This window comes from Pantherophis guttatus, chromosome 8 (assembly GCF_059756535.1).
Source record: "Pantherophis guttatus breed Tessera chromosome 8, ASM5975653v1, whole genome shotgun sequence".
Classification (NCBI taxonomy): Eukaryota; Metazoa; Chordata; class Lepidosauria; order Squamata; family Colubridae; genus Pantherophis; species Pantherophis guttatus.
In genome coordinates this window covers 80,756,265-80,784,225 of record NC_142070.1, presented here as the reverse complement: position 1 = coordinate 80,784,225, position 27,961 = coordinate 80,756,265, and the positions used below count along the sequence as shown (strand labels likewise).

Genomic DNA, 27,961 nt, shown 5'->3' with positions numbered 1-27,961 from the left:
AAAAAAGTGACTTATGACTGTTTTTCGTATTATGACCATTACGGCATCCCCATACTCACAGGTTCAAAAATTCAGACGCTTGGCAACTGACTCATGTCGATGACGGTTGCAGTCTCCCCGGGTGGGGTGGGGGGGTCACGTGATCCCCCTTTTGTGACCTTCTTGGGAGCGAAGTCACTGGGGAAGCCAGACTCGCTTAACATAACCATACAGTGATTCACTTAACAACGGTGGCAAGAAAGGTTGTAAAATAGGGCAAAATTCACTGAAGAACTGCCGCACCGAGCAACAGAAATTTTAGGCTCAATTGTGGCCATTAAGTCGAGGACGACCTGATATAGATTTCCTGCACAGATAATCCACCTCAATTCTCATGACTTTTATCGATTTCCAGATCTTTCTGTGGGTTTGCAGTAGATATCTGTGTTTTTTGTATCGTCTCTGCCAGGAGGCCAACTCCCACCCTGTTGATGAATGGAGGCAACTGTCTATTTTCTGCAGGAAATCCTGGACCAGGTCTCCACCCTGAGGCTTCCTGCCAACCCTGGGGGCTCTCTGTTTAAAAGCAGAGGGAGGAAAGCTGCACCTCGCCGGGTCCCAGGAAAATGCAAGACCAGTCAAGCCCCCCCACCCTCCTTTCCCTCTGAATTGCCAGCAATGCAGAAAGGACTTTCGGGGGGGGGGGGGGTTGAAGATGTCTTGCTTCTCATCCAAGAAGCTTCTTCAGCTCTGACTGGATGGTGGGGAATGGAAGAATTTATACTCCTTGCAGACAGCTGGTCATTTGCAACCTTTTTTTAGAGACCACTTGAAGCTTTATCTGTGTCCTCAGGGTCACCTGAGTGGTGCAAATCGGTGTGGAGCCTTCTTGGAACTGCTGAAAGGATCCGTGTGGTAGATTGGAGCCGCCCTGAGTCTCCGGAGAAGGGCGGCATATAAATCGAACAAACAAACAAACAAACAAACAAACAAACAAATAAATGATGTCGTATTCCTCCCCCTCTTTTGAGAGAGGGCTGTTCAGTTTTGACATAGGTGGGTTTCTTTGATCCCTCTTTCAAACCAGCTGTCAAAAAGGCCATCTACGTCAAAATTGAACAGCCTCTCAAAAGAGAAGGAGGAATACAATATCATCTACCTCCAATATACAGTACAGATCCTTTCAGCAGTTCCAAACCCATTTGCACCACTCAGGGGACCCTGAGGACACAGATAAATCTCCAAGGGGCCTGAAGGACTCTCTAAAAGAATGCAAATGACCAACTGTCTGCAAGGAGTATACGTCCTTCTATTCCCCACCATCCAGTCGGAGCTGAAGAAGCTTCTTGGATGAGAAGCGAAAGGTCTTCAAAAGAAAAAAAACAAGAAAGTCCACAGTTGCCTCTTGAAAAAAAGCACCATTCGGACGATCATGGCCTGGGTGACTGAGAATCTCCATAGACAGCTATGCAGAAACTTCCTTGGGGTCTCAACCAGGAGAAGTCTAGAGGAACGTAAATGAAGATCAACAGGGCTGGGAAAAGCCAGTAAAAATGGCCAAGAAACAGCAGCACTCCAGGAGTCCAAAGTTAAGAGCACAGCAGTTTTGGCTCCCTGCCAGGGTCCTCTGCCCCTCCGTTGAACCCCGTTGCCTCAACGAAGCTGGGGATGAAGAGTGACCTCTTTTGGGTACTGGCACAGAGAAGTCCAATTTGAAGGCAAAGGCAGGAAAGAACAGCCTGGAACGCTTCTGCAGCACGTGGCCGACGCACCCAAGTGTTTAGATAGAATGAATTGTTTTGCACGGAGCACATTAGTATTCTCTTTCCGTCTCTGAAACGCTGTCAAAAAAAACCCCACCCTGAATGGAGGCCAAAAGAAGTCGTAAATTCAAGAGCTCGACAAAGGGAGAGTTCAACTGAGCAAAATGCAGATGTTTTTACACGGATCTGTGCAAAACCTACCCTCCATGCAACTCTTTAAAAGTAGGAAAGCATGCCTTTTCATGAAAGCAATAATTACAGCTTTTACCTTTGGAGGTTTGAAAGGGATGGTGGTGCCCTCTTCGCCACTAAATGGACTTTAAATAGAAAGAAGAATTCCAAGAAGGCGGGGGCAAACATCTCTATTCGGTTAATGCTCTTTGGAAAATCATACTTGATGGTCTGGATGGAGGAACAAACATGTCCCGTATTTGTAGGATATTTTTCCTGAATTAAGCAGACCGTTTACTTTAAGACTGTGTGAGTTTTTCCATTGTAAACCAAGGGGAGGGACTACCCCTGTTCCACCTGGCCTTGCATGTTTGATATTATTAACGGCTGTTATCTGGCACACCTCTTATTTAGAAACTTTTTTTTTCCCTACGCAAAGCCATTTTGGTATACCAAAATGTAAAAATGTTAAGAGACTGCACCACTGTGCTCTAAGTGAGCCACGTTCCTAGAAAGAAAACTGAAACCTGGCTGGTAAAGTTTGGCTGGAGACACCGAAGGGAGGGACCAGATATATACCCAGAGCCCAGGAACTCCCCAAATGCTTCACGTCTGCAAAGAACAGACTTAAAACGTTGGCTTTGCTCAATTTCAGCCATAAAAGCAGGAGCGCGGGAAGGCCGTTTTGAAACCTTTGACTCTAAATGAGCAGAAACGAATGAGGATTTTCTCAAAACATAAAGAGGTGGGGTGTCCCATTGAAGGTAAGCTCAGCTGCCCAGGACTGTGTGAATGAATTTTTCATGCTGTTTTCTTGGCAACTGTACATACGTTTTCCTTGCATCCTTTCAACCCCCTTCTAGCCTACAAGAGGTTTCCTGCGGGTCTCTCCTCCGAGTGGCCAGAAAGATCCTGCGAAGCGCAACACCAGATGCTGGCAAACTTATGTTCATTACATCCATCACAGGAGCAACTGCAGACCAGCAGGGAGAGAGATGACCGTGATGGGAAAAGGTAGCTTACAGGTTGTGTAGGTAAAGAGAGCTGAACACCTTCCTTAAATATTAATAATAATAATAACTTTATTGTCATTGTACATGTATACACAGTATACCTGTCAGCATTCTGATGCTGCCATAAAAAGACAAGGCCTGACTTTTCACCTACTTATTTTCTCTGTAGATAATATCCCCTAGGAGATGGGATGGGAGGAGGGAACGAAATTCACTTAACACCCAAAGACCAGGTCCAACGCACATAACAATCCCCAAACACACCCCCACCCACCACAAATCTTGGGGAACCGGATAGCATTTGGAAGCCAGCCAAGCAGGGCCCTCCCAGGCTCACTGGGCAGAAGAGGGAGAGAAGGTACAGCACCACAAGCTTTGCCCAGTTCCGCTATGCCAACTTCTTCTTCGCTCGAGAAAGGAGGGCTCTAGCTTGCCAGGGCTTTGTTTCTAAGCTGGTCTACCCTGCCTGAAGGATTGGCAGTAAAAGCTTCATCCTGCACCACAGATCCAGACAATTTTGAGAAAAAGAATTAACTCTTGAAATGCGATCGATTATTGCTTTTTAAATGCTGCAGTTGCAATCTACCGTATGTTATTATTCCAGCCTGGGTTTAAATTAATCCGTCTTAAGTAAGGTTATCATAGGGTAGAAATCTATAATATCATATCAGGGCACCAATGCTTACAGACAGACATAAGGGGTATAAATTTAATGGCCTAAAGAAGAAAGAGAAGGATGAATTTTTGTCTAGACACCATTAACATATACACGTTAAATTATAACATACAGTATACACACATATGTCTCAACACGTTATATTTAGGCCTATTAGGTATCTCCAGATACTTATTTTAAAATGTTCTTGCCTCATTCATAGCATTTGGGACTTCATACGTCTAACTTTCCTATGTCAACCCTTTTTCAATGGGATAAAGGAATCCATTTTTTTTTCTTTAAGTGAATAGAACCCACACAACTTATGTCTCTAAGGAAGGAGTAATTCAAAATACCTTCCCGCTGTAGGATTTTCAAAAAGAAAAGATGGACTATCACCTCTCACTTGGGAGGTTTGTATCCCTGTTTGAAAACACCACAATTCCTCTAGCCAGCACAGTGGTTTTTTTTAAAAAAAGGAGGAGCACAGTCACAGTCTGGCTGCAAAGAGATGATGAAGTCTGCTCAGACCTGACATGGAGACACTGCAGCAGAAGCTAACCCCAGAAGTCACCTCCTATAAATAAAAGGAACCCAAAGGAGGATGGCAACCAATTGGGTGCACTGTAGTAATTAAGCCAGTCACTGTCTCTCAGCCTTAGAAAGGAGGCAATGGCAAACCACGTCCAAAATCCTAGCAAGAAAACTGCAGGGAGTCAACGCTGACTCAGAGGCACAGACAGGAGGAACAGGCTCAATAGCCAGGGTCTTCTGCAGGTCTGCTGGTCTTCAGAAATACTTATGAGGCTCCTGGACTCATCAGCTCAGGCATGGGACCATGGGCCACAGAAGGAGCTTGAAAAAAGCCAGCGGCTGCAGGGTGCTGGAATATAACTATTGGGAAGCCAGAACTTCTGCAATCATCCTAGATTTATTAATAGCAATAGCAGTAGCATTTAGACTTATATACCGCTTCACAATGCTTTACAGCCCTCTCTAAGTGGCTTACAGAGTCATCATCTTGCCCCAACAATCTGGGTTTTCATTTTACCGACCTCAAGAGGACGGAAGGCTGAGCTGGTCAGGATCGAACTGCTGGCAGTCGGCAGAGATAGCCTGCAATACTGCATTCTAACTGCTGCGCCACCCCCTATGGTTCCTATTTATTAAATTTATATGCTGACCATCTTCCTATCCAAAGTGATTCTGCGCGGCTAGATCTTGTTTACAGGCTTTCAAATAATAATTTTTTTAAAAGTTTTAAATATGGCTATAAGTAGGATCACCAAACTCTTTTAAAATTTTAGGATTACTTGATAGCCCTTGAAGCTGATTTAACCTACATTCCATGCAGTTTAATCAATAATTTTAAAAACTGGGGGTGGATACTGATGCCACTTTGCAAAACAACGGAACTCTCGCAAAGGTGTGAGAATTAATGACTGCTGAGGTGCAACAAGAGGTGCTCCAGAACATCAGAGAAGATGATGGATGAGATCAAAGCAAGACAAGCTTCAGTCTGGAGGGCTTTGTAATGAATTTAATGAGGTTGGAGGGAAAAAAAAGACAGCCAAAGAGAACGTGAGAGGGATAGGCAGGGACAAAGATATAGTGAGTAGCAGGGATGTGTTATGTTTGTCTAACATCCACAGTACTTCTTTCAAATCATTTCTGAGATGTGCATTTTTCGAAATACTCGAAAGAAAGCAAACAGCTAGACGGAGATGGCAAAAAGCTATTAGGTAACAATGAAAAAGCAGAACTATTCAACTCCTATCTTTGCAGTGTCTTCTAGAAAAAAGGGAGCGTGCATTCCTTCTAGTCCCTGGGCAGGAAGGGATCTTGGGGATCTTCTAGACCAACCTTCTATCCATTGTGGGAATCCTCAGGCCAGGGGATCCAGTCATGACACAGTCATCATTTAGGAGTTAAGGTCCACACATCTTAAAACTTGCCAGGATTGAGAAATACTGCTCTATGCAGCAAACAGGCAGAATGTTCCCAGTCTGCCTTTTCTTCTTTCTGAGCTAGGAACAAGATGCGTTTTCTGCTTTATTTTTCACATTCAGCTGTTAATTTAATTTAAACAGCAGACCAATACAGCTTATGCTAATTCCCAGGAACGATTTACATCAAGAAGGCTGATGAGGCAATGCCAGACAGCCCCACTTGTTATGCTCAGAGCATCAACAATGTACGTTTGACAGCCGTTAAGTGCTAAGTCACCACCAGGAGATAGCCAATCACAACCCACTGATACAGACACAGCATTAATTCCCTAAATGTCAGAGGGTCTATGTCAGTTCTGCTCCGGCATCTACTCTAAGAATACCAGGGAAGATACACTGCAACTCCTTTTCCTACGTGGCAACCACTCGTTCCAGAACATTTTGTACCGAACAGGCCACAGGTAGTCCTCAATTTATGATCATAATTGAGCCCAGAATTTATGCTGCCAAGTGAGAAACTTATTAAGTGAATTTTACCCCATTTGACAACTTGTCTTGCCACATTTGTTAAGTGAATATGTCGTTGTTCAATTAGTTACACGGTTAAGTGAATCTGGCTTCCCCCTTGACTTTGCTTGTCATAAGATCACAAAATATGATGGCATGATACCGGGACACTGCAAACGTCATAATTATGAACCATTCTGTCAAGCATCCGATTGTAAATCACGTGACCATGTGAAGGTTGCAACGGTCATAAGTGTGAGAAACAGTCCTAAGTCACTTTTTTCAGTGCCGTTGTAGCTTAAAACGGTCACTAAATGAACTGTTGTAACTTGAGGACTACCTGTATTCAGTCCAGAAAAAAGATCAGCACAAGTCACACCCATCAGAAAAGGCAAGGGCAAAAAACCCAAGATAAATGTTTAGACCAATGAGTTTGCCAGAAAACAAGTAAGGTAACAGTGGTTAGAATGCAGCATTGCAGGCTAACTCTGCCCACTACTAGGAGTTCGATCCTGACTGGCTCAAGGTTGATTCAACATTCCGTCCTTCTGAGGTCAGTAAAGTGAGGACCCAGATTGTTGGGGGCAAGAGGCTGACTCTGTAAACTGGTTATAGAGGGCTGTATAGCACTGTAAAGCAGTATATAAGTCTAAGGACTATTGATATTGACTCAGCCTTCCGTCCTTCTGAGGTTGGTAAAATGAGGACCCAGATTGTTAGGGACAAGAGGCTGACTCTGTAAACAGCTTAGAGACGGGTATAAAGCATCGTGAAGCAATATATAAGTCTAAGTTCTATTGCTAATATATTACCAGAGGATAAGAATAATAGCAATAGCACTTAGACTTATATACCACTTCACAGTGCTTTTACAGCCCCCTCTAAGCTGTTTACAGAGTCTGCCTCTTGCCCCCAACAATCTGGGTTCTCATTTTACCCACCTCGGAGGATGGAAGGCTGAGCTGGTCAGGATCGATGGCAGTGGGCAGAGTTAGCCAGCAATACTGCATTCTAACCACTATGCAACCATGGCGAGGGAGGAAGGGAGGGGGGGAGGGAGGGAGGGAGGAAGCAAGCTAGCAACAACAATAGCACTTAGACTTATATACCGCTTCACAGGGCTTTACAGCCCCCTCTAAGCGGTTTACTGAGTCAGCATATGTTCCCCGACAATCTGGGTCCTCATATTACCCTTATCAGAAGGATGGAAGGCTAAGTCAACTTTGAGCCTGGTGAGATTTGAACTGCTAAATTGCAGGCAGCCAGCTGTCAGCAGAAGTAGCCTGCAGTACTGCACTCTTAACAACTTTGCCTTAGGACATCAATTGAGGATCTGGCAATTTGGAAAGCTTTCCCGGCTCATTTGAAAGACGACAATCATGCAGAAAATAACAGTCCAAGCATCAGATCAAGGTCTATACTAGTCTTCCGTTACAATGGACCCTAATCCTGCAACAGGATCCTAAAAGAGAGCAGAATCCTAATTCAGGATAAAATGGAGAAGGTCCAACTCAACTCCCTAACTAAAAAAGAAGAGAGACAAGAAGGCTGAGCTAAAATAAATAAAATAAAACAAAACACGGTTGGCCAATCCCATCCCCTCCACCCTAGTTAAAAAGTTAGACAGATGGGAGATTTCAAATCTTGTAAGGAGAAAACACACACGTACACACACACACACACGAATCAGTTATTTGGTAGAGATCTTGGTAGCCCACGCAGATTTGGAAAGAACGGGCACCTCTACTGAGCTAATTTATATATAAGACTAAAAGTCTATATAAGCTAAAAGTCTATATAAGATATTTATATATAAGACTAAAAGTCTATATAAGCTAAAAGTCTATATAAGATATTTATATATAAGGCTTACCCCCCACCCCCTAATTACTTGCATAGAGATTATTCTTTATACTATTTATGTATTTTTGTCATGGATTGCACCAGTGAGGCTAAAACCAATTTCGTTGTATACATGATGTACAATGACAATAAAGGCTATACTATACTTAAAGTCTATATAAGGCTAAAAGTCTATATAAGCTAAAAGTCTATATAAGATATTTATATATAAGACTACAAGTCTATATAAGCTAAAAGTCTATATAAGATATTTATATATAAAAGTCTATATAAATTAAAAGTCTATATAAGCTATTTATATATAAGGCTCCCCCCGCCAATTACTTGCATAGGGATTATTCTTTATACTGTTTATGTTGTTTGTATTTTTTGTCATGGATTGCACCAGTGAAGCTAAAACCAATTTCGTTGTATACATGATGTACATGTATAAGCTAAAAGTCTATATAAGATATTTATATATGTCTAAAAGTCTATATAAGATATTTATATATAAGGCTATAAGCTAAAAGTCTATAAGATATTTTATATATAAGCTAAAAGTCTATATAAGATATTCATATATAAGGCTAAAAGTCTATATAAGATATTCATATATAAGGCTAAAAGTCTATATAAGATATAAGGCTATAAGCTAAAAATCTATATAAGATATTTTATATATAAGCTAAAAGTCTATATAAGATATTTTATATATGCTAAAAGTTTATATAAGATATTTTATATATAAGCTAAAAGTCTATATAAGATATTCATATATAAGGCTAAAAGTCTATATAAGGTATTTATATATAAGGCTATAAGCTAAAAGTCTATATAAGATATTTTATATATAAGGCTAAAAGTCTACATAAGATATTCATATATAAGGCTAAAAGTCTATATAAGATATTTATGTATAAGGCTAAAAGTCTATTGAAGGTATTTATATATATAAGGCTAAAAGTATATAAGCTAAAAGTCTATAGAAGGTATTTATAGATAAGCTAAAAGTCTATAGAAGGTATTTATACATAAGCTAAAAGTCTATATAAGATATTTATATATAAGGTTATAAGCTAAAAGTCTATATGAGATATTTATACATAAGCTAAAAGTCTACAGAAGGTATTTATATATATATAAGCTAAAAGTCTACAGAAGGTATTTATATATATAAGCTAAAGGTCTATATAAGGCCTTTATATATGTAAGACTAAAAGTCCATAGAAGGTATTTATATATATAAAGCTAAAAGTATACATAAGTCTATGGGCTATTGCTATGATGTGCATTTCCAACGGATTTAACGGAGGATGAGTCGCCCCCTCCTCCAATGGGCCCGTTCCAAGCCGTTCTTTTCCCCCCCCCACTTTCCTTTCCTCCGGGCCAGCATCTCCCAACCCCAGGGAGCCTTTGGCAGAGATGCGGACTCCAACTCCCAGAATGCCCCGGGGCAGCAAAGGCTGAGGGGGGGTCTTTCCCTCCCCCTCCTCGCCTTGCCCCCCCCCCATTCTCCCTCAGGAAGACGTCCCCTGAGGTAAAAAAAAAAAACCGTCCCTCAGGAGGGGGGGAAAAAAAACAACGGGTGGGGAATCAAGGCCTCTCCATCCATCCGACGACCCCTCCCCACACAAACCGGCGAGCAACGGCTGAGGGCCTCGGAAGAGCCGCCCGCTTTCCTGACGGCCTTACCGGCGGCGGTGAGGGGAAGGAGGTAAAGGAGGAACGGGAACGGGCCTGGCCACGCAGCGGCTCACCTGGCGCGGAGAAGCGGCGGCGGCGGCGGCCGAGGCGAGTCGAGGCTGCTCCGGCGGTCCCGCCCTCCTCCGCCTCCGCGGGCGCGGCTGGCAGGTCTGCAGGCCAAAGAGCGCGGCAGCCATTGGACGGCGGCGCCCGCCAGCAAGGAGGCCGCTGATAGGACGCTTCTCTCTCTCCCTCTCAGCCAGGGCCACGCCCCCTATGTCCAGGCCACGCCCACTCTGCAAAAAAAAAAAAGCGGGACTGAGGCGCAGCCCTCACATTTAGAACTGGCTGCCAGGCCGTGAGGGTCTCTCTTTCGCGGTCTGTCAGGCGGAGCTTCTCCGGCAGGAGAGTTTCCCAGGCGCGGTCCTCCTTCCAACCGGACCGGGGAGAAGGGGAAAGAGAAGAAGGGGTGGGGTGGGATGAGGGAGAGTTTTCCCTTCGGCTTCTCAGGCTGGTTGAGGCGTCTGAGACTGAGGGAACTGAGGGATTTCCCTCCCCTCAGGAGCCTCCAAACCGGCCCTTTCGGCCATCCTGACCGGTTAAAATAAACCAAAAGTAGGCCTCGACTTAACAGGACTTCGTTTATTTATTTATTTATTATTGAATTTCTATACCGCCCTACTCCCTGAGGACTCTTCTGACCGTTCAGAAGTTACAGCGGCGGCACCGTGCAAAAGTGACATAGGGATGGTTTTTTTCCACACTTAACGACCGTCACGTGATTTACATTCAAATGTTAACAACCGAACTCGTCCTTACGATGGTCGTGTTGTCCCGGGGTCATGTGATCGCCTTTGGCGATGATCTTGACGAACAAAGCCAACGAGGAAACCAGATGCACTTAACAACTGAGTTAACTCGTTGAGCAACGGCGATGGTCACGTGATCAAAATTCAGTGGGATTTACAGTCAAATGTTGACAACTGACTGGTACTTACGACGGACGCAGAGATCCAGGATCACGTGATCGCCTTTGGTGATCTTCTGATGAGCAAAGCCAATGAGGAAACCAAATGCATTTAACAACTGAGTTACTCGTTTAACAACAGCGGTGGTCACGTGATCAAAATTCACCTGCGTGGCAACGGGTTCATATTTACGACCGTTGCAGTGCTCTGGGATTTATGCGATCCCCTTTTTGCGACCCCCTGACAAGAAAAGTTTGGGGAAGCCCGATTCGCTCCACCACCGGGTTATTGACTTATCGACTGCAGTCATTTGCTTAACAACCAGGGCAAGGAAGGTCATAAAATGGGGGCAAAACTCCCAAAACAAATCCCTCTCAACAACAAAAATGTTGTGTTCCATTGCAGTCGTAAGTTGAGGACTACCTATACATCACTTGCGTATCCCCAGTCTATTAAGAAAGCTGCCTGATCCAGATTAATTTGGTGGAGTTGCTTTTAACCAGCCCATCTTGATCTCTGGTTATTGGCCAGTTGTTGCTGAGATTGCTGTGGTGGTTGTGGTTACCATCACCGTCAATGGGCATCACACTCTTTGTATTTATTTTTAAAAGATTTTTTTAAATTGAAAAAAAAAGAAAAAAAAACCCGCACAAAATTGTAAAAGAAGAAAAACAAATGGCTGCAAAAACAAAACAAAACCCCAAAACATACAGGCAAAACACTTGTTGTTAGTTGCGAAATCGAGTCCGACCCATTGTGACCCCATGGACAACATTCCTCCAGGCCTTCCTATGCTCTATCATCCCCTGGAGTCCATTTAAACTCATACCGACTGCTTAGTGACTCTATCCAGCCATCTCGTTCTCTGCCGTCCCCTTCTTCATTTGCCCTCAATCGTTCCAGCATTAGGCTCTTCTCCAGGGAGTCCTTCCTTCTCATTAGGTGGCCAAAAGATTTGAGTTTCATCTTCAGGATCTGGCCTTCTAAAGAGCAGTCAGGGTTGATCTCCTCTAAGACCGACTTGTCTGATCGCCTTGCAATCCAAGGGACTCGCCAAACACTTATTTACAGGCAAACACTATGTCAATAAATATATTTAATCATGGCATTGATTCAGTAGTGGGATTCAAAGCCCGTTGCTACCGGTTCGCTTGTGGGCATGCGCAGAGACATCTGGGTGGGTGAGTGGAGCCTCCCACCATCGTCACTGAATTGATTGCTTTGGAATCTGATTTGGACATTTATCAGATGGGAAGGTCTGTGACTACTCTAGTTTCCAAAACCCCATTTAATGATGGGGGACATCCCCTCTCCCAGTCATCCAGAATTTAACCAATTTAGCATTAAGCAGAATTAAATATCGACAGAGTCCAATAGAGTAAAAATAATGATATAACATTAAAAGCTATAATAGATTGAGTCTAAATGAACAATCTGTTCTTGTTCTAATAACCTATAAAAGTATAAATTTGCACTTTAAAAAATGGTGGCAACAAGATACAAAGTTATTTTGGGCATCAAAAAACTTATTTATTAAATTTATATAGCCTTCCATCTCACACTTAGGTGATTCTGGGCGGCTTACAAAAATCCAAATAATCACACAAATTGGTTAACCCTTCTCCCCTAAAGAAAACAGGACATCCTTTTCAATAATAAGCATATATAATATCCTTGCAGCAATTAGCATGTACGAAGCGACAGTGGTGCTGAAACTTGCATTTTCAATATTCCTGCATAAATATATATTAAAACGTGATCTCGTCCCCACACGGCCCTAAAAGAAGATAAAGAGATCCCAATTCAGCAAACGAGTCAAAAACATCATGCTTTTTTATTTATTGAGGAAAATGTTCCAAAGCTACAGGAAAAATTTCACAGTGCAGGAAAAGGAAATGGGAGGAGATAATGGAGAGTGTGTGAAGAAGAATATTCCTTTCCTTTCTCCAGCATCTGGTAGATGTACTTTTTCAGTCCTGCTTCTTACTGTCCAGAATCCAGGATCATGAAAGCTGCTGCCTTTTCATCAATCTGGTTAGTTGGAAAAGGTGCTAACAGATTCCTGATCTTTTTCTACCCCAGACTAACACGAATCTCCTCCTATAACGTCTTCCTTAGGAACTAATGAAGAACACAGAATAGAAATGCTTTTAGCATTGTCTGGAATTACGACAGGCAGTGTAAACCTCTGGGGCCTAAATCAAAGTAAAATTTTTGAGTTTCTGTTTGCAACGGAATAAAATTGCAGTCTGGTTGTCTCTAGAGCAGAGGCCTGTATACTTCTACCATGGGTGTACAAAAGAGAGAGAGAGAGAGAGAGAGAGAGGATCCAGAACCACTGAAAAAACTTCATCATGCATACTGTTGGAAGAAATGTCCATCTGGGTTCAGTTCCAAGTGGAGAGAAAGACACTGGAAACATGGAGGCTGTTGGGAAGGATGGTTTGAAGTCCTGGGTAACTGACGACAATGAGTGGAGATATATATATATTTATACCCACTCTTGGGCCTTGCCCTAGAGTAGGGGTCTGCAACTCAAAGAGCCATTTGGACCCGTTTCCCACAAAAAGGAAAACACCGGGAGCCACAAAACCCTTCCCATGCCTGACTATTTCTTCAGCGGCCACAGAACTAGCACATGTAGTTGAATTAAACATTTTGTTTTCTTCTAAAACTTTTCTTGGATTTATCCATGGTTGGCCTACCGGGGGTTGAAAAGCTCAATAAATCGTGTGCCGGCGGTTGTGACGCATATTTTGAGTGACAGGGAGCCGCAGCAGAGGGGTGAAAGAGCCACATGAGGCTCCAGAGCCACAGGTTGCTGACCCCTGCCCTAGAGCTTCCTGTTCCTGTGGCAAGGGCATATATCCTATTGGCTGCTCTAGGGGTTATGTGCAAATCCTAGGAATTTGTCTGAGATAAGTCTGGTTGAACTGTGCTGGGTGATGTAATATTCCCAGGTGCCATGTGGTAAACTCTTCTGCTAGATAATCCTATCATGTCCTGGAAGGTCATGTCTCAATCCCATCACCCTGGAGCTGGATGCCTTTTGTTTGGTAGATAGGATGGCCCAGTCTTTCTGGGGCTATTAACAAATGTGGGGGCTGCTTTCCAAGAGCATGTTTCTCCTTTTCTCATCCAGGGAGGTATAATATTCTGCCTTTTCAATATTTCCTTAAAATATTTCATTCTTCTAGGAGAGGGGTGGGTGCTAACTTTCTACAATGCTAAAGGTATTTCCAGAATTTCAACTTTATTAATAAAGTGCCTGTAAATCTGCATTCAGACTTTCTTGAATACAGGGAAAGACTAGAAGGATTTGCTTCTAATTTCCATCTGTAGAAGGGACGGCTTGTGGGGGGGTTTACTAGGGAAAAGTAGGGGAGGCAGGAAGGCATCTGCGTCACAGGGACCTTGGGATCTTTATAAATCTGGAACACCAGCTAAGCTAAAGGCGAGAAGACCTTGGGTCAGAGAAAATGGCCAATAGGAAAGGGAGGGGGGGAGAGGACTTGGAAACAGTTCCTTCTGAAGCAGCAGAATAGCAGGGGGTGCAAATCTCACCATACCTGTCTATCTATGATGTCCTTGAAACAAACTTGGTTCCCCCTGGCAGCCAGGGCCTGTCCCCATCCCTCCAGTGAAGACCTGCCAAAGGCCCACCCTGCTTAGACTGAACATCCTCCCTCTTCAAGCAGAAGTGAGACCTTAGTGTGAGGATACTTGGAATATTGCATCCCGTCAGGGGTGAAATCCAGCAGGTTCTGACAGGTTCTGGAGAACCGGTAGCGGAAATTTTGAGTAGTTCGGAGAACTGGCAAATACCACCTCTGGCTGGCCCCAGAGTGGGGTGGGAATGGGGATTTTGCAATATCCTTCCTCCAGGAGTAGGATACGAATGGAGATTTTGCAGTATCCTTCCCCTGCCATGCCCACCAAGCCACACCAGGCCCACCAAGCCATGCCCACAGAACCGGTAGTAAAAAAATTTGGATTTCACCACTGCATCCTGTTTTGGTTGCCATGATATAAAAAAGATGTTGAGATGCTAGAAAGAGTGGCAAAGATGATTAAGGGGCTGGAGGCTAATACCTACGAAAAACGGTCGCAGGAATTGGGTATGTGTAGTCTAAGGAAGAAAAGGACGAGAGGTGACATGATAGCAGTGTTCCAATATTTGAGGGTCTGCCACAAAGAAGAAGGGGTCAACCTAACATACGAAGAACATTTGCAGGAACTGGGTACGTCTAGTCCAGGGATCTGCAACCTTAAACACTCAAAAGAGCCATTTGGACTCGTTTCCCACAGAAAAGAAAACACCGGGAGCCACAAAACCCTTCCCGTGCCTGACTATTTCTTGAGCGGCCACAGAACTAGCCTATGTAGTTGAATTAAACTTTGTTTTCTTCTGAAACTTTTCTTTTCTTGGATTTATCCATGGTTGGCCTACCGGGGGATTGAAAAGCTCAATGAATTGCGTGCTGGCAGGTGTCACACATTGGCAGTTGTGACGCATATTTTGAGTGACAGGGAGCTGCAGCAGAGGGATGAAAGAGCCACATGTGGCTTCTGAGCCGCAGGTTGCTGACCCCTAGTCTAGTCTAGTCTAGTCTAGTCTAGTCTAGTCTAGTCTAGTCTAGTCTAAAGAAAAGAAGGATTAGAGAAAACATGATAGCAGTATTCCAATATTTGAGAAGCTCCTACAAAGGCGAGAGGGTCAAACTATTTTCCAAAGCACCAAAACAAGAAACAATGGATGGAAACTAACCAAGCAGAGAAACAATCTGGAACTAAGGAGAAATTTCCTAACAGTGAGAACAATCAACCGATGGAATAGCTTGCCGTCAGAAGTTATGGGTGCTCCATCACTGGAGGCTTTCAAGAAGAGACTGGACAGCCATTTGTCTGAAATGGTATAGGTTCTCCTGCTCAAGCAGGGGGCTGGACTAGAAGACCTCCGAGGTCCCTTCCAACTCTATTCTATGATTCTATTCTCTAAAGCACCTGAAGGCAAGACAAGAAGCAATGGAGATAAACTAATCAAGGAAAGCAGCAACCAAATCTAAGGAGAAATTTCCTGACGGTGAGAACTGTGGAACAGAAGTTGCCTTCAGAATTTGTGGGTACTTCATCGCTGGAGGTTTTTAGAGGTGGAGCTCTCGCCTCACAATCAGGAGGTTGTGAGTTCGATCCTAGGTAGAGGTAGATGTAGGGTCTCCTGTTTTGAGCAGGGGGTTGGACTAGAAGACCTCTAAGGACTCTTCCAACTCTGTTATTCTGAGAGGAAAGCAGACCAGCCTATCTTCGCTCTTGCGGTCATGCCTCAGCAACCTCAACTCCAACGGGGCCTCTGGTGGCAGTGCTCCTGCTGTGCTGGGGGCAGGGGGGGGGGCTGCGTGAGCTACTGAGACCCCCCCCACTCTTGTGCCAACTCTCCTGCTGCTACTCCAGGTGGCTCCGTGGAGGCTGAGAAGATGAATCAGGTGTGATCAGGTGAAGCAAGAGATGGGCAACCCTTTTCCTGGACATTAGCTGGGGCGGTGGGGGGGGGAGAAAAGGGAGTCCATCCCCCTCTGACCCTTCTTCGTGTTCTTCTCCACTTAACCCAGAAGGAAATTGATCAAAGACATCCAGGCGGCATAGGACTGAATTATTTAGGGCAGGGGTGTCCTACCTTGACAACTTTTTAAGACTTGTGGACTTCATCTACGGCAGTGGTGAAATCCAAATTTTTTTTACTACCGGTTCTGTGGGCATGGCTTGATGGGTGTGGTGTGGTGTGGCTTGGTGGGCGTGGCAGGGGAAGGATACTGCAAAACCTCCATTCCCACCCCACTCCAAGGGAAGGATACTGCAAAATCCCCATTCCTTCCCCACTCCTGGAAGAAGGATATTGCAAAATCTCCATTCCCACCCCACTCCAGGGGAAGGGTACTGCAAAATCCCCATTCCTTCCCCTCTCCTGGGGGGGAAGGATATTGCAAAATCTCCATTCCCACCCCACCCCAGGGGAAGAATACTGCAAAATCCCCATTCCTTCCCCACTCCTGGAAGGAGGCTATTGCAAAGTCTCCATTCCCACCCCACACCAGGGGAAGGATGCCGCAAAATCCCCATTCCCCTTCCCCACTCCTGGGGCAAGGATACTGCAAAATCTCCATTCCCACCCCACTCTGGGGCCAGCCAGAGGTGGCGTTTGCCGGTTCTCCGAACTGCTCAAAATTTCCGCTACCGGTTCTGCAGAACGTGCTGGATTTCATTCCCTGATCTACGGAGCTTCTCAGTCACGGTGTCCCATAGGTGGATTTTCAAAGGACTCGTTCCTCCGCTTTCCATGCCCACCTGGGCTGGTTGGCTGACAGGTCCGGCGGGGAGGGGCCTGCCTGCTCCGAAAAGGCGGAGGGGCCGGGGCTGGCCGTCGCCCCCCGCCTCTTGCGGGGGGTCCGCCTGACGCCTCCTCCGCTCCAGCGGAGGAGAGGGGGGGGCTCTCAGGAGCTGCGGGCGCCGTTGCTAAGGCTGGAGCATCTCTGGATGTCGCTGGCGCAGCTGCATCCTCCGCTGCTTGCGGGAAAACGGCTCGGCCGATCCCCCGGCTCCATGAAGCGGGGCCCGTCCTCCTCCTCCTCTTCCTCCTCTTCCTCCTCCTCCTCCTCCTCTGCCGCCAAGGGCAGGGCTGCCCGGTTGGGCTGAGCGATGGCAGCCGCTCCCCCGCCGCCCTCCCTCTCCTGGGTCAGCCTGTCCGCTGCGGCTGCTGAGTAATCCGGCGGCGCGGTCAATGGGCGAGGAGACGGAGCCCCCCCCGAACATCAACCAGAGCTTTCTTCGGGATCACAACTATGTGACTGAAGGTAACCCATCCGCCGCGATCCCCACCCCCCCCGCCCACCCCCAGCCCCCCGCAAGCGCAGCGATCCAAACGGCGCATTGGGCTGAGGATGCGCCCACTCCTCCTTCCCCCTTCTCCATCCCTGCGGAAAAAAGCCGGAGGGAGGGAGGAAAGAAAGGTGGGAGAAATTGGGGGGGGGGCTTGGGGAAGGGGGGAAATATCTGCGGGATGGGGGGGCCACCCAGGGGGGTCCCTGTGGAGCCGGCTCCCCTGGGAAAGAGGCTGGCCATCTGGATCCCGCCCTCCCTGGAGGGAGGGAGGGGGTGGTGGAAAAGAGGAGAGCCTCTTGCATCCCTGGGGGTGGGGGTGGGGTGGGGAAGGGAGGTTGCGCAGGTAAGGCCAACCTGGCTGTGTTTTAAAAGCGAAGCCTGATTTAGCTGTTGCAGCATCTTTATCCAAGGGGCGGGAGGAGGCCTGGAGAGGAGAAGGGGGGGTGTCCGCCTGTCTCTTGCCCTCCCTTGCAAATGTTATGCAGCACAAGCTAGATGGCCTCCTCTCTAGGGCTCCAGGAGGTCTACTCTATCCCCAGCCCTCCCCCCTCCCCACACGCACACCTGGAGATTTATGGGGTGCCGATTTCTCTTGAAATAACGACAGAAGCCGCCAGGTTCCCCTAAAACACCGTCATTTGCTCATTCCCGGAGGAGGAAAATGCCCGACAAAGTTTGGGCATGGCTATCGTTTCTGCTTTTCTCAGGGGGAACGTTTGGATGCTCTCTCCTCGGGCATTTTCCCTTTAGGTCGAGCTTGTCTGCATGATAGCTATTTTAAAAAGCGGAGGAGGTGGGGGAAAGCATCGCGGACGGCACAGCTGCTGTGCGCCCTGTTGGAGATGCCCAGGGACGGTGGCGGGTTAGCCAGGGTCCATCTGCAGCGAACCGGTGAGCCCGGAATTAAGGGGGAGAGCAGTTGGTCTGAAGGGAAGCTCTTCCCTTATTCACCTCTAAGCAAACTGGTGGTCCCATATATATATATATATATATATATATATATTCATTTTGGATTTTGCTGAGCTTCCGCACTGCCATGATGACTCACGTCCAAGCAGCATCGCCTGAGCTTCCCACGGCAACCGATCTTGTACAACATGCCCATCCCTTACTATTTGCCTCCTGACAAAAGAGGCACGGGGTTGCCGCAATCGTGCCCTCTCTTAACTCGCCTCTGCCCTCCCCAAGTTCACTGGCACATGGAGGAAACGGATAGGAGAAGGAGGGGGGGGCGCAATCCTACCGCATTGAAAAACGGGGTTTAAGAGAGAAGGCGTTTACACCGGCCTGCTCTTCGCGTGACTTTGAAGGATGAACTGAGAAGCGCCTAGAATACAAGCAAAGCTTCTGAAACTCTCTGCAAAACCCCCCAACTAAGTTTCTCCCACGATGAGGGGGGGGGAGAGAAAATGCTCTGTCCCCTCCCAGCTCCAGATAGTTTTCTGGGCCTCTGGCTCGACACCTTCTGGAACCTTCTCAGAAGCAGCCCATCGTGATCAGGCTCCTAATGGTATCTCCACCCCGGTTTCTGGTACCCCCCCGGGTTGGTTTCCCGCGGTCAACCTTGTCCGTTTAAGGTTTACTGCGCTAAGAAACCGGAACAGGTGCTGGGATTTATTGCACGAGGCATAACGTGCCTTTGAATCTTGTTTTCTAAGGATTCGTTTTACTTCGAGAGCTTAGCTTAGCTTAGCAGTTTCTCTATCCATACATTTTTGGTCTCTCTCTCTCTCTCTCTCTCAATAATATTGCTTTTTTTTCCTCTCCGGAATGGTGAAATGCTTCGTAAGACTAGATGGAATTTCAGTGCTTCTGTGAGCGATTTTAAACGCACGACTAAATAAATACGTGGGTTGCAGGATTAAAATCGCGCCTGTATTTCCATTAGGGTAGAATTTTATCCCGGTTTGGGGGTGGGACTGGGTCGTGCCACTGTAGTCAGCAGTTTCTCATAAGTGGGTCGCCATTAATCACAACTCACCAACAACAGCAGCAGCAAAAAAAAAAAAAAAAAGAAAGAGAGAAAAGGATGATTTGAAAAGGTAGCCGGAAACTCCAGAAAAAAATGGCCACTGGTTGGAAAGCTTAATTTCAGCACATCAGCAACTCTCTCGGAAACGTTTAGCTGGGCTTTGCAGTTAGTTCTGCCGTTGTCACTGGGTTAAAAAAAAATAAAAATAAAATCAGATCGCGTGTGCGATTGTGTTTCACAGACGGAACTGGATTCAGGATGGCTGCAAGGAAATGAAATGGGTCCCTTTTGAGTGTACAGGTAGTCCTCGATTTACGACCACAAAAGTAAAGGTAAAGGTTCCCCTCGCACATACGTGCTAGTCGTTCCCGACTCTAGGGGGCGGTGCTCCTCTCCGTTTCAAAGCCGAAGAGCCAGCGCTGTCCGAAGACATCTCCGTGGTCATGTGGCCGGCATGACTCAATGCCAAAGGCGCACGGAACGCTGTTCCCTTCCCACCAAAGGTGGTCCCTATTTTTCTACTTGCATTTTTTACCTGCTTTCGAACTTCTAGGTTGGCAGAAACTGGAACAAGGAACGGGAGCTCACCCCGTTACGTGGCACTAGGGATTCGAACCGCTGAACCTTTCAATTGACAAGCTCAGCGTCTTAGCCACTGAGCCACCGCCTCCCTTGCACAACTTGCATGACCACAACAGGCCAAAATTTCTGCTGTTTAAGCGAGGCATTTGTTCAGTTGAGTCTTGCCCCATTTTTACGACCTTTCTGGCCACCGTGGCTAAGTGAATCACTGCAGTTGTTAAGCGAGTAACCCGGTTGTTAAGTGAGTCTGGCTTCCCCATTGTCCTTGCTTGTCAGAAGGTCGCAAAAGGGTTCACGTGACCCAAGGACTCTGCAACCGTCATAAATGTGAGCCTAGTTGTCGAGCATCCGAATATAAGTCACGTGGCCACGGGGATGCTGCAAAAACGCTCTGTGCATGCACAGAAGCTTCAAGGGGAGGGGGTGGGGAAAGCCAGATTGGCTGAACCACCGTGCGACTCGTTTAACCACCGCCGTAATTCCCATAACAAACGTGGCAAGGGAAGTCGTAAAACAGGATGAAACCCACTTAACGGATTTCTCACTCCCCAACATAAATTCTGGGCTCGGTTGTGGTCGTGAAGTCGACGACTTCCTGTACCACATTTTTGCAAAAACCTACCTCTATCTCCTGAAAAAGAAACGTGGTCATCAGTGTGAAAAACAGTCATAAGTCCCTTTTTTCAGTGCCGTTGTAACTCTGAACCAGTGGTGGGTTCCGCCCGGTTCTGCCGAGCCGGTAGCGGTGACGATATGATGTCACCGAACCGGTTCTGCACCCTTCCCCCTCCCCCCCCACATTATTCTTACCTTTTATTTGGCCCCACCCCCAATCTATTGCTGCCTCCTGAGTCCCAGCTGATGGCTAGAGGGAAAAAAAACTGTTTAAACTCTTGCAGTGTTAAAAGAAAACAAATGAGTAGACCGGTGCCTGAAAAAATACATGAGTAGATCAATGCCTGCAAAAATACATGAGTAGATCAGTGCCTGCAAAAATACATGAGTAGATCAGTGCCTGCAAAAATAAATGGGTAGACCAGTGCCTGCAAAAATACATGAGTAGATCAGTGCCTGCAAAAATAAATGGGTAGACCAGTGCCTGCAAAAATACATGAGTAGATCAGTGCCTGCAAAAATAAATGGGTAGACCAGTGCCTGAAAAAATACATGAGTAGATCAGTGCCTGCAAAGATACATGAGTAGATCAGTGCCTGCAAAGATACATGAGTAGATCAGTGCCTGCAAAAATAAATGGGTAGACCAGTGCCTGCAAAAATACATGAGTAGACCAGTGCCTGCAAAAATACATGAGTAGATCAGTGCCTGCAAAAATACATGAGTAGATCAGTGCCTGCAAAAATACATGAGTAGACCAGTGCCTGCAAAAATACATGAGTAGATCAGTGCCTGCAAAAATAAATGGGTAGACCAGTGCCTGCAAAAATACATGAGTAGATCAGTGCCTGCAAAAATAAATGGGTAGACCAGTGCCTGAAAAAATACATGAGTAGATCAGTGCCTGCAAAGATACATGAGTAGATCAGTGCCTGCAAAGATACATGAGTAGATCAGTGCCTGCAAAAATAAATGGGTAGACCAGTGCCTGCAAAAATACATGAGTAGACCAGTGCCTGCAAAAATACATGAGTAGATCAGTGCCTGCAAAAATACATGGGTAGACCAGTGGCTGCAAAAATACATGAGTAGATCAGTGCCTGCAAAAATAAATGGGTAGACCAGTGCCTGCAAAAATAAATGGGTAGACCAGTGCCTGCAAAAATACATGAGTAGATCAGTGCCTGCAAAAATAAATGGGTAGACCAGTGGCTGCAAAAATACATGAGTAGATCAGTGCCTGCAAAAATACATGAGTAGACCAGTGCCTGCAAAGATACATGAGTAGATCAGTGCCTGCAAAAATACATGAGTAGATCAATGCCTGCAAAAATACATGAGTAGATCAATGCCTGCAAAAATACATGAGTAGATCAATGCCTGCAAAAATACATGAGTAGATCAGTGCCTGCAGAGATACGTGAGTAGATCAGTACAGCTCTGCAAGCAGTTAAAAGCCTGGTAGACCAATACCTCTGCTAAATCCTAAATAATTGTCACATGACCATCAAGCCACACCCACAAAAGAAGCCATGCCCACAGAACCGATAGTAAAAATTTTTAGAACCCACCCCTGCTCTGAACGGTGACTAAATGAACTGTTGTAAGTCGAGGACTACCTGTATTGAAATGTGAAAAGACTATGCCAGGTGTGTGAAATGAGCCATGAAGTGAGTCACCATGGTCTTTTAAGTGAACCACGATGTTGTTAAGCAAATACGGCATATCCAATGGTTGTTTTTGCTGTTTTCTTTTGGACAATCGCAAAAAAGTCAGAAATTGTAGTGACGTGACTGTGGAATGCCGCAATCCATGATTGTAAATACAAGCTGGTTGTCAAATGCCTTGACAGGTGATCACATGACTGCAGTAGAGATGCAGTAAGCATAACTTTAAAGATGGGTCAGAAGAAGTTTTTTTAAAAAATCGATCATAATTTCAAATGGTTGTGAAAAGACTGGTTGTAGGTCAAGCACTACCTTTAAAGACTTAAGGAAGAGAAGGTAAAGGGGAGACATGAGAGCAGCTCTCCAATACTTTAAGGACCATCCAGGGAAGAAGGTGTGGGTGGATTCTGCAAAGGGTGGGATGAGAACCAGCAGGGGGTCTATGTCAACTCATCATGGCCAACTCACCATGGCCAACTTGCTGAGGCCAACTCGCCATAGTCAACTCACCATGGCCAATTCACCTTGGCCAACTCACCTTGTCCAATTCACCATGGCCAACTCACCTTGGCCAATTCACCATGGCCAACTCACTTTGGCCAATTCATCATGGCCAATTCACCATGGCCAATTCACCATGACCAACTCACCTTGGCCAACTCACCTTGGCCAACTCACCATGGCCAACTCACCATGGCCAACTCACCTTGGCCAATTCACCGTGGCCAACTCACTTTGGCCAATTCATCATGGCCAACTCACCATGGCCAATTCACCATGACCAACTCACCTTGGCCAACTCACCTTGGCCAACTCACCATGGCCAACTCACCTTGGCCAATTCACCATGGCCAACTCACTTTGGCCAATTCATCATGGCCAACTCACCATGGCCAATTCACCATGACCAACTCACCTTGGCCAATTTACCATGACCAACTCACTTTGGCTAATTCATCACGGCCAACTCACCATGGCCAATTCACCATGACCAACTCATCTTGGCCAACTCACCTTGGCCAACTCACCATGGCCAACTCACCTTGGCCAATTCACCATGGCCAACTCACCTTGGCCAATTCATCTTGGCCAATTGGTCCGGGCCTTTTCCCGGACGTTTTCCAGCCATTTTGGACCATTTTTAAGAAACCAGAAGAGCAGCTGGCGACAACACATATGCCGACAAAAAGGGCTCTGTGTGCCACCTCTGGCACATGTGCCATAGGTTCGCCATTACAGTTCCAGTCCAACCCCGCTGCTTAGGAAGGAAACCCTATACTAGTGATGGTGAACCTTTTCGGCACTGAGTGTGCTCATCTGTGACGCGACCCGGAAGAGGAGCTGTCCAGGGGGCATGCACTTCCGGTTTTCACCTAGAAAGTCCTATAAGGCGTTAAGACCAGATTATTTGCGGGACAGCTTGCCTTTGATAATTTCTGCCTGTCTCAACAGAATGGACATACTCCTCTGATTTGGCTGCAGGAATGGCCAGCAACCAACAGGCCACAACATTTAAATACATTTCCTAGTCATTCTGCGGAGTTTTATTTACGGTGACCCGTGACTCTGTTACTCTATACCTAGCTACACATTTTGTTACGTCATGTGCAAAATATTCACTAAACATCCAGTTAATTTTGTCATTTGCCCTTATATGTGCAATACATACATGCGACATTAGAATCAACTGGCCGTTGACCGAAATCAGCGTGTTTTGATCTCCCTCTTTCAAAAATGACAAGGAAGTCTTTGACGTGGTAAAGACTGAATTTTTGGAACTGGTTCTAGACATTGTATTTCGTACAACCCAACCAGCAGTGGGTTTCCAATATTCTTACCACCGGTTCGCCACCCTTGGCAAAGCCCCACGAAGTTCAGAAACAAGAGACACCGACTGGAAAACAGATTTAGCAACGTTGCTTTCCTACAAAGAGCCCAAGAGCCTTTGCTGCTCTTTTAAGCCTTATGGGAGGGGCCAATCATCTCCTGGCCTTACTCCTGAGTCCTCCTTTTTGCTTTAGCTGCTCTTGCCTTCTGGCAGCTGTGCGCATGCGTGCACTAGGAACAGGCTCCTCCTTGTTCCTCTGCCTCTCTGCTACCCGCCTCTGGAGGCTCCAGAATCTGCGCATCGCTCCCAGATGGCCCTGGCCTCATCTCTGCCTCCGATGCAGAGCCCTTGTCCGGGCCTTCCCCTGACTCCAGGACTGGTCCATGGTCCTCCCCAGCCTCCTCACTGTCCGACTCAGCTGCCAACTCCGCGGGCTGCTGGGGGACCACAATACACACAAAAAACCCAAAGCAACAGGTAAACCTAAAATACTACAAATAAACTGTGTGATTGACTTCCTCACCATAAGGGAAATAATCTAATCTGATTGATACCCGATTCCTTTTATACATGATAAATAGCTGAAGCCCATCGTGGTCCTTGGACAACATTTGCTGTGTCCTCCTGGCCACTCAGTGAGTTTTTCATGCAGATGTTCAACCTACAAGTAACTTTCATAAGAGTTGATTCTGCAGAAATCACCCCTCTGCATTAGCTTTTATTAGCTCTGCAGGAAGCTTTCCTGTTTCTTAATTAGATTGTAAATTTAGAAGTTTAGAAATTGGGGGTTAATTAGGAAAGAAGTTTCTCATTAATTCCAGGGGACAGCATGAATATAATGCTCAATTGTTCAACCCGGTTCAAGGAGAGATGGAGTTCATTGAACCGGCAGCCAATTTTGATTAAACCCTTAGCTTGTGGTTTTTTCTTTCAAAGGGATGAAATTCTTCTCGAAGATGTGACCTTTGTTCCTATAATCCCTCTAAGGGTCAAGTTATTTTCCAAAGCACCAGAAGGCAAGACAAGAAAGAATGGATGGAAACTAATCAAGGAGAGAAGCAACCTGGAATTAAGGGGAAACTTCCTAACAGGGAGGACAATTAGCCAGTGGAACAGAAGTTGCCTTCAGAAGTTGTGGGTGCTTCATCCCTGGAGGTTTTTAAGAAAAGACTGGACAGTCAGTTGTCTGAAATGGTACAGGGTCTCCTACTTGAGAAGGAGGTTGGATTAGAAGACCTCCAAGGTCCCTTCCAGCTCTATTATGATTCAATGGGTGGAAACTCATCAAGAAGAGAAGCAACCTGGAACTAAGGAGAAACTTCCTAACAGTGAGGACAATTAAGCGGACAATTCCAGTGGAACAGAAGTTGCCTTCAGAAGTTGTGGGTGCTCCATCACTGGAGGTTTTTAAGAAGAGACTGGACAGTCACTTTTCTGAAATGGTAGAGGGTCTCCTGCTTGAGCAGGGGGTTGGACTAGAAGACCTCCAAGGTCCCTTCCAGCTCTATTCTGATTCATTGATTGATTGAATGATTGATTGATTGAAATGGTTTAGGGCAGTGATGGCTAACCTTTTTGCTGTCGTGTGCCAAAAGCAGGGGGGGAGCACAGGGGGGTCGCGTCCACGCATGCCCACACCCATAATTCAGTGTGCCCCACCCCCCCATGTATGCACGCGCGACACCCCGGCACTCCCCCCGCTTTTGGCACGCGATAGCACAGTGGGCACAGTAGGCCCGTTTTTTGCCCTCCCCAGGCTCCAGATGCTTTCTTGGAGCCTGGGGAGGGCAAAAACAGCCTTCCCCATCCCCCTGGAGGCCGGAAACGGCCCATTTGCCGACTTCCGGTGGGACTGGAAGGCCCGTTTTTCGCCCTCCTGAGGCTCCAGAGCCTTTCTAGGAGCCTGGGGAGGGTGAAAACGGCCTTCCCCACCCCACTGGAGGCCCTCTGGAGGCCGGAAATAGCCTGTTTCCCGACTTCCGGTGGGTGCGGAAGGCCCGAAAATCAGCTGGCCGGCGCTGAGCTAGGGCAACACTCGCGTGCCCATTGATATGCCATAGGTTCGCCATCACAGGTTTAGGGTCTCCTGCTTGAGCAGGAGGTTGGACTAGAAGACCTCCAAGGCCCCTTCCAGCTCCGTTCTGATTGATTAAATTATTGCTTGATGCTTAGTTAAAGGGGCCTCCATGTTGAGGGCTGAAACGAGGCCTATTATCTTCAGAGATTTCACATCATTAAAAAGGTTCAGACTGGCTACTTAAAGAAAGTGACTCATCCTCACTTAACCTAATGTATTTCTTGAGTACCTTTAGATCCTCAATTTTCGGTTGCTTTCGGAGGCTCATCAGACCGGAGTTTATTCCCCACCCTTTTTGTTTTTTTCCTTCTTTCTTATTTGGGCTGGAAAATCTAAAAAGCACCTTTAATAGCAAGGCATTAGTAGCAGGGGTGAAATGCTACCGGTTCGGACCAGTTCAGCTGAACCGGTAGTGATGGCGGAGGATGGTTCGGAGAACCGGTAGCGATGATGGCACGAGGCTCTTCCCACCTGCCCGGTCGTTGTTATTTCCTGGTTTTAACCAGGAAGTAACCTGTTTTTTACCCTCTGCGTATGCGCAGAAGGATTTGTGCATGTGCAGAGGGTCCATGCACGCATGGGATGTGCGTGCTCGAGCGGAGCAAGCGCACACTCACGGTGAGTGCTCTTCCGAACTGGTAGGGAAGGTAAATAGATTTCACCCCTGATTAGTAGTTCATGTTTTGCTATAATCCAGACATTTACCAAGTAAATAAAGATATTCAAATAAGGGACCCGTTAAAGCAAAGGCTTGGATAAGATGAAACTTCAACGCCATGAAACGGGGGGGGGGAGCAAATAAATAAATAAATAAATAAATAAAATCAGTTCTCTCTTAAAAATTTTGCTATTGGATTAAAAGATGAAACATCAATGCCATGAAAGGGGGCGGAAAGCAAATGAATGAATGAATGAATGAATGAATGAATGAATGAATGAATAAAATCAGTTCTCTCTTTAAAATTTTGTTATTGGATTAAAAGATGAAACATCAATGCCATGAAAGGGGGGAGGAAGTAAATAAATGAATGAATGAATAAATAAATAAATAAATAAAATCAGTTCTCTCTTAAAAATTTTGCTATTGGATTAAAAGATGAAACATCAACGCCATGAAAGGGGGGGAAGCAAATGAATGAATGAATGAATGAATGAATGAATGAATGAATGAATAAAATCAGTTCTCTCTTAAAAATTTTGTTATTGGATTAAAAGATGAAACATCAACGCCATGAAAGGGGAGGGAAGCAAATAAATAAATAAATAAATAAATAAATAAATAAATAAATAAATAAATAAATAAATAAAATCAGTTCTCTCTTAAAATTTTTGTTATTGGATTAAAATATGATACTCCCAATTTAGTTAGTTAAGGTGATTTATTACACAGATGGAATTTTCTCCTCACCAATTCGAATGCTGCATCAGACCCATTTTTTTTCTCCCCCTGTTTAACAGAATTTTAACAGAATAACAAGAGTTGGAAGGGACTTTGGAGGTCTTCTAGTCCAACTCTCTGCTCAGGCAGGAAATCCTATACCATTTCAGACATATGGTTGCCCGATCTCTTCTTAAAAACTTGCAGTGTTGGAAGCATCCAGAACTTCTAGAGGCAAATTGTTCCACTGATTAATTGTTCTCATTGTCTGGAAATTTCTCCTTAGTTCTAGGTTGCTCCTTGTCCTGCCTTCAGGTGATTTGGAGAATAGTTTGACTCCCTCCTCTTTGTGGCAACATCTGAGATATTGGAAGACTGCTGTCATGTCTCCCCCAGTCCTTCTTTTCATTAAACTAGACATACCCAGTTCCTG

The 27,961-nt window shown here is 45.7% G+C and overlaps 2 protein-coding genes across 41 annotated transcripts in view; one reads left to right on the top strand and one right to left on the bottom strand.

Moving 5' to 3' along the window:
* The window catches only part of ADD1 (adducin 1), a 45,543-nt gene extending 35,575 nt beyond the window's left edge, over nucleotides 1-9,968 (bottom strand). For 17 of the 39 annotated variants that reach the window (XM_060688839.2, XM_060688817.2, XM_060688841.2 and 14 more), the window contains exon 1: nucleotides 9,640-9,865. The gene's annotated coding sequence lies outside the window, so the exon portion shown is untranslated. Of the gene's footprint in view, nucleotides 1-2,010; nucleotides 2,145-2,744; nucleotides 2,891-9,574 lie in introns of those variants that run through there. The other 22 variants (XM_060688821.2, XM_087875528.1, XM_087875509.1 and 19 more) reach the window with 10 other exon arrangements.
* Nucleotides 9,969-16,946: 6,978 nt separating this feature from the next.
* Nucleotides 16,947-27,961, top strand: part of PPP2R2C (protein phosphatase 2 regulatory subunit Bgamma) — a 36,734-nt gene continuing 25,719 nt past the window's right edge. The window contains exon 1 of one of the 2 annotated variants that reach the window (XM_034424778.3): nucleotides 16,947-17,381. Coding sequence is in view for 1 of the 2 variants with exons in the window: in XM_087875536.1 (XP_087731662.1) it covers nucleotides 17,309-17,381 (73 nt within the window). In the remaining variant the exon portion in view is untranslated. The remainder of the gene's footprint in view (nucleotides 17,382-27,961) is intronic. The other variant, XM_087875536.1, reaches the window with a different exon arrangement.